This window comes from Somniosus microcephalus, chromosome 4, assembly GCF_052327205.1.
Source record: "Somniosus microcephalus isolate GS21.2 chromosome 4, FLI_Smic_1.0, whole genome shotgun sequence".
Classification (NCBI taxonomy): domain Eukaryota; kingdom Metazoa; phylum Chordata; class Chondrichthyes; order Squaliformes; family Somniosidae; genus Somniosus; species Somniosus microcephalus.
The window spans coordinates 210,929,824-210,936,939 of record NC_140990.1 but is presented as its reverse complement, the minus strand read 5'-3'; the positions used below and the strand labels follow the sequence as shown (position 1 = coordinate 210,936,939).

The window sequence follows — 7,116 nt, the reverse complement described above, 5'->3', positions numbered from 1 at the left end:
GCGCTTTACAGCCGATGAAGTACTTTTGAAGTGTAGTCACTGTTGTAATGTAAGAAACACGACAGCCAATTTGCGTACAGCAAGCTCCCACAAACAGTACTGTGATAATGACCAGTTAATCTGTTTTAGATGTTGATTGAGGGATAAATAGTGGCCTGTTGCGGAGACCACATAGGGACAGTAATGTGGTGGAGCCACTGAATGACTCTGGGCAACTGTACATAATTCCCTTTAACGATGTTCTAACACCAGCCTAAGTCTGTACCATTGTGTTAGACATTACTTCGTTTTGTATATAGTGTTTGTATGCACGGGGTGTGGCCCCTTTAAGAGCGCGGGTAAATGCGATGACATCATGTCGCAAACCACGTGACTGCCCAGGCAGTCCTCGTGGAAGCTCCATCTTGTACAGACCTGTTTTCGTGGTTCTCCTGTATCGATCTTAACAAACTGTTTAAATTCGTTTAGTTTTACATTAAAAGCCTGTTTGTTTGATCGCCTGAGTCGACCTCAGTTCTTAGTTAGGAATTTGTCAATTCCTACAGTAACACAATTCACTATGTATAGCCAATGTTGTTATCGCTCCACGCTATGTACGGAACTTAGTTGGGTTATCGGGGCAGGGTCGCTTTAAGAGTCGTCGATTGTGTGATGACGTCATAGCCCTGCGACAAGGCCGAGTCCCTGCGGAGAGTTAATAAAGCTAACACGCATTTTTCTTTGCTGCTACGAAAGTCTCGCAGTCTGTTGATTTCCAGCGACTCCTACAGGCCAAGACACAGGGGATAAGGGGGTTCCGCACCATGCTCAATGCTTTTTGCAGCATTTTTACTTCTACTGCGGATGTCAATAATTTTTCATAAATAAAAGGGAGTCCGCGGCGGGGACGCAGTGTCTCACTCCGGCCGCTAGGGGCCGGCGGTCTCCCGCACTCCGTTTCCCACAGGGAGGCGGCTGCTAGGGGCAGGCGGGTCTTCCGCACTCCGTTCCCCACACGGAGGCGGCGGCGCCGCACTCCGGCCGTTAGGGGCCGGCGGTCTCCCGCACTCCGTTCCCCACAGGGAGGCGGCGGCGCGGCCGCTAGGGGCAGGCGGGTCTTCCGCACTCCGTTCCCCACAGGGAGGCGCCGGCGGCGGCGGCAGTGCCGCACTCCGGCCGCTTAGGGCAGCAGCGGCAGGAGGTCCAGGCCCGGGTGGACTCGGTTCGGGGGCGGACGCGCCGCGGCTGCGCAGGGCTGTGGCCCTGTCATCGGTGTGCGCCTGGCTGGGAGAAAGGTGAGTGGGAGCGGGTTGGTGTCAGTGAGATTGAGGCGGAGGAGCGGGGGGAGCCGAGCCCGGCCTACCAGGGAAGGCGCGCCCCACCAGCCGGCCAGCGGTGCCTGCTCCTCCCCGGGATCGCGGAAATGAAGACCAACGGGAGTGAATTAGAGAGAGAATGACTGAGGAGCCCCCTCCCGGAGTGAATGAAGAGAGTCTACCCCACTGAAATACCTGGGATTTGATCGGTCCTGGTCAACATAAAGTGGCTTTGTTCAGAAAAAAAGGTTTCAGTCTGCTTATTAGCACCTCTGCTTATCGTTAACAGGTCCAGTTCATGCCCCATAAGGGTTGGAAGAGTGAGGATCCCAACCTCAATTTCAAAACTCCTTGGTCCCTGTAAATGGTCTGCACTCGTTACTGCAACTTATTATCAAAGCTGCCCTGCGTTTTGTGTTGCCTTTCATGGATTTCTATATGATCAGGACAGTGAGAAATCTATAAGCTGTGAACCGTTTACATGCAGTATGGAAAGCAGATGAGGATAATTCCTTCACACAAAGGGATGGTTCACTTTTTTAACAATAATACATTACAACTTGATTTTATATAGAGCCTTTAACATAGAAAAACATCCAAGGTGCTTCACAAAGGCATAATCAAAAATACTTCTACCGTGTGGAGGCTGAACACCAACTCTCTGACACCTCCTCTGACCTCCCCCTGGACCATGACTCCACTACCAAACATTAAGCCATTGTTTCCAAGACTGTCCCTGACCTCATCTCCTCTAGAGATCTTCCCTCCATGGCTATCAACCTCATAGTCCCCCAACCCCGCACAGCCCACTTCTATCTCCTTCCCAAGACCCACAAACAGGGCTGCCCTGGTAGACCCATCGTTTCAGCCTGTTGCCCCACGGAACTGATCTCGACTTTTTTTCTCTCCTTGTCCAGTCTCTTCCCACCTACATCCGTGACTCTTCCAACGCCCTCTGCCACTTTAAGTTTCCAGTTTCCAGGCCCCTACCGTCTCCTTTTCACTATGGACATCCAATCTCTCTACACTTCCATCCCCCACCAGGATGGCCTTAGGGCGCTCCGCTTCTTCCTTGAACAGAGGCCCAACCAGTCCCCATCCACCACCACCCTCCTCCGCCTGGCTGAACTTGTTCTCACATTGAACAACTTCCCCTTTGACTCCACTCACTTCCTCCAAATTAAAGATGTTGTTATGGGAACCCTCATGGGCCCTAGCTATGCCTGCCTTTTCGTGGGATATGTGGAACATTCTTTGTTCCAGTCCTACTGAGATCCCCTCCCTCACTTTTTTCAGTACATTGATGACTGTATTGGTGCCGTTTCCTGCTCTCGCCCTGAACTAGAAAATTTCATTCACTTTGTTTCCAATTTTCACCCTTCCCTCACCACATGATCCATCTCCGACTCTTCCCTTCCCTTCCTCGACTTCTCAGTCTCCATTTCTGGGGATAGGCTATTGACAAACATCCACTATAAGCCCACTGACTCCCACAGCTACCTGGACTACACTTCCTCCCGCCCTGCTTCCTGCAAGGACTCTTTCTTTCTCCCAGTTTCTCCATCTCCGTCACATCTGTTCTGACAATGCCAACTTCCATACTAGTGCGTCCGATATGTTTTCCTTTTTCCTCAACCGAGGATTCCCCTCTACTATGTTTGACATGGCACTCAACTGTGTACGTTCCATTTTCTGTACTTCTGCTCTCACCCCTTCCCCTCCCTCCCAGAACAAGATAGGGTTCCCCTTGTCCTCGCCTTTCACCCCTCTGCCATTTTCCGCCACTTCCAGCGTGATCCCACCACTAAACACATCTTCCCCTCCCGTTTCAGCATTCCGAAGGGACCATTCCCTCTGCAACACCCTGGTGCACTCAATCACCCCCAACAGCTCCTTCCCTCCCCATGGCACCTTCCCGTGCAAGCGCAGGAGATGCAACACCTGCCCTTTTACCTCCTCCCCACTGTCCAAGGCCCCAAACACTCCTTCCAGGTGAAACAGCGATTTACTTGTACTTCTGGCAATTTAGTATACTGTATTCGCTGCTCACGATGCGGTCTCTACATTGGGGAGACCAAACGCAGATTGGGTGACTGCTTTGTGCAACACCTCTGTTCATTCCGTAAGGGTGACCTCGAGCTTCTGGTCGCCTGTCACTTTAATTCTGTGCTCCACTCCACTCCCACTCTGACCTCGGCCTCTTACACTGTTCCAATGAAGCTCAACATAAGCTCGAGGAACAGCACCTGATTGTCTGATTAGGCACTTTACAGCCTTCTGGACTCAACATCGAGTTCAACAATTTCAGACCATAACTCCTGCCCCTATTTTTTCAGGCGGCAGCTGTTGATGATTCTGCCATCCACATTTACAACATTGAACCACTCCTGTCTTCCACTCTATCACAGACCGTCCCTTTTATTCTTTCCCTCCACCCCCTTGCTTTCCCTGCCTCTGCACCAGCTTAAAATCTGTTACACCGCTAACTTTTTCCAGCTCTGACAAAGGGTCACGGACCTGAAATGTTAACTCTGTTTTTCTCTCTCCATGGATGCTGCCTGACCAGCTGAATGTTTCCAGCGTTTTCTGTTATTATTTCAGATTTCCAGCATCCACAGTATTTTGCTACTGTATAATCAAAAATACCGTTGGATATTGCCAACTTGCTATATTTTTGTAATTACTAGAAATATGTTCAGGCTCGTAAGTAATGTTTAGGGCAGCAATCTAAATGCTGAGTAACATTTGAGTTATGTTAGTGACAACAAACTGTTTCTTAATTATATTTTTGCTTTCTGCAGTTAGAATTTCAGCGATGGAGTGATTGGTTGTTGCACACCATGGAGGCTTGTGAGGGGGAAGCTATTTCCGAGATCCTCAGATTGAATGTGGGAGGTTGTTTCTATACAGCCAGACGAAATTCCCTCTGTCGTTTTAAAGACTCAATGCTTAGTGCTATGTTTAGTGGACGATTTCCTTTGAAACTAGATGAATCAGGTAATGCGAGGGATGTAGTTGTCAATCATACTAATTCATGTGGCATACTTACTGACTTCCAATAGTTACTTTTCCTTGTTTACAAGCAAAACCCATTTCTTATTTTGGGGAGAATTAGAGAAGTTGTGTCGATGTAAATGAACCTCTGATTCATTATATGAAAATAGTCATGGGCAAATACTAAATAGTGTACAGGAGCACTTACTAACGTAGTTAAGTGAATATACCAGGATATTACCCTGTTTACACTACCAAGTTCATGGTAAGAACAACTTGATTATGTAAAAATATGTTTACTTTGATTCTTTTATGCTGCTGTGACTTTTGCCCATCCCAGTGCCTTACTTGTATAGTTACATGAGACAGCTTTCACTTCTCTAGAGGTATTCACCTATCATCCAGAAAATCCTTGTTATTTGGGTTATGAGGAGACTGGTGAATAGGATTCTGTTTGAAGGACATTTAGCTTCCAGAGTGCAGTTGTTTCTATACACTAGTTGGTCTGAAAACTACTGAGGTTGGTGATGAGTAAGCTTGATATGCTTGGACATCTAGAGCAGTAAGGTGGGCAGGCAAGTTGCCTTGTGATGGTCTTTCCACCATGCTGAAGGCTGGTGTCCATTGTATAGCTGCTGAGAAAGCTCTGAGAATCAGAACTGGCTGGCATTACCTGGAGGCTTGATATGAAAACAAGTGCTCATATATAGCCAAGGTTTCAGAACTTTTGCAAATTTGAGGTCCAGAAGAGGCAAGTAGCTGCTGCTGGAGCTCCGCACCTCCAACCGGTGGAACTAGTGTTCTGTGGGGCATGCCTTGTGTCCAAACTGGTTTGGACCTGCTTGATGGTGGAAGTTTGGAGCCAAACTAGCCCCCTGTGGCAGACTTGGTAATCCAGAGCCATACAGATCTGCAGTACCCCAGGGCACTGTTGATGATTGGCCATTCTGACTCACTCACTGATGGAACCTGCCACTGGAACTGGGACTCTTCTCACTCAACTCCAGTTAATGTTGCAGGCCAGTGCCCTAATGATTAGAGTGGGTCAGGCTGGAAAAGCAGTGGCAGCTTAGCAGTACTGTGACCTGGTAGACTGCAATTTCAGCTGGTCAAACTCCAGCAGTACCCCTTCTTACACTGGGGGGAGCGCTCTAAATTTTGGCACTGCTGACCTTTGTCCAATCTCTCTCGACTTGGGTAAGTTGAGTATCTCCCTGTGGGGGGAAGAGAGAGAGTGTGTGCACATTCCATATGGGAATAGGATTAAAAGAGTTTAGGTTTTATTTCCATAATGTGAATACTGCAAAGGTCAGTATTGAATTCAGTGTCTGCATCTGCTTTTGATAACTGTTCTTCAGTCATGTATCTAAAGGTTTTCAATAATTCAACCATAAAAAGGGTAGTTTTAGGGGCTTTTGAGAGTCCAGATTTCTCACTTAAATCTCTGTTATGAGGGTTGGTTTGGAGGGTTTTCTAACCTGGTGTTTAAAATAAACTTGCCCTCATGGAGTCTTCAAGCATTCCTGTGTTCTTTTAAATAAAATAAAATTACATCTTTTTAAACTTGTGGTATAAATAGAGGCTACTGAATGAGTAACTGAATGACCATGTTTATCTCATCAGAGTTATCCATATTTCTTCTGTCCTGAGGTGAAGACTACAGCACAGTTACCAATTGCATAGCCATTGTGTTAAATGCTGTTTTCTTTACAAGACAGTAAGAGCTTCTACAGGTATATAAAAAGGAATAGAGTAACTAAAGTAAACGTTGGTCCCTTAGAGGATGAGACTGGGGAATTAATAATGGGAAACCGGGAAATGGCAGAGACTTTCAACAAATATTTTGATTCGGTCTTCATGGTAGAAGACACTAAAAGCATCCCAATAATAATAGATAATCAAGGGGCTAGAGGGAGGGGGGGGAACTTAAAACAATCACTATCATTGGAGAAAAAGTACTAGGTAAACTTATGGGACTAAAGGTGGACAACTCCCCTGGACCTGATGGCCTGCATCCTAGAGTCTTAAAAGAAATGGCTGCAGAGATAGTGGGTGCATTGGTTGTAATCTACCAAAATTCCCTGGATTCTGGAGAGGTCCCAGCAGATTGGAAAAACGCAAATGTAACACTCTTATTCAAGAATGGAGGGAGACAGAAAGCAGGAAACTATAGACCAGTTAGCCTAACATCTGTCATTGGGAAAATGCTGGAGTCCATTATTAAAGAAGTAGTAGCAGGACATTTAGAAAATCATAATATAGTCAAGCAGAGTCAGCACGGTTTTATGAAAGAAAAATCTTGTTTGACAAATTTGCTAGAGTTCTTTGAGGATGTAACGAGCAGGGTGGATAAAGGGGAACCTGTAGATGTAGTGTATTTGAATTTCCAGAAGGCATTCGATAAGGTGCCACATAAAAGGTTACTACACAAGATAAGGGCTCATGGGGTTGAGGGTAATATATTAGCATGGATAGAGGATTGGCTAACTACAGGAAACTTTGGATTATCTGGAGGTTAACTGTCCGGAATGCTCGAGCCACCGGCAAAATTCAGGAGTCGGTTCAGTAATTTTTTTTTCTTTTCGTTGCTTTTTTTTCACCAGTCAGGCTCTGCAAGGTCTAGCTAAAGCTGTTGCTTAGCTACAGAGACGCTTGCAAGCTACGGCCGACTGTTTAGAAGCTGTTGCTAAGGGTTTGTTGCTAGATACGGAGCTCAAAAGCTTCCGTATGTTTTAACATTAGCGCTGGTTTGTCCGGCAGTTTTGATGGGACGGCAACAGCTCGGTCCCGTCGGTGCCGGATAGCACAGTTTCCTGTATCAGGAAAC

The 7,116-nt window shown here is 46.7% G+C and overlaps 1 protein-coding gene across 2 annotated transcripts in view; it reads left to right on the top strand.

The window, feature by feature from the left end:
- The first annotated feature begins 927 nt into the window (after positions 1-927).
- The window catches only part of LOC147120194 (BTB/POZ domain-containing protein KCTD18-like), a 30,983-nt gene continuing 24,794 nt past the window's right edge, over positions 928-7,116 (top strand). The window contains exons 1-2 of one of the 2 annotated variants that reach the window (XM_085985781.1): positions 928-1,274; positions 4,097-4,292. In XM_085985781.1, the coding sequence (XP_085841907.1) occupies positions 4,136-4,292 (157 nt within the window). In that variant the 5' untranslated portion in view covers positions 928-1,274; positions 4,097-4,135. The other variant, XM_085985782.1, reaches the window with a different exon arrangement.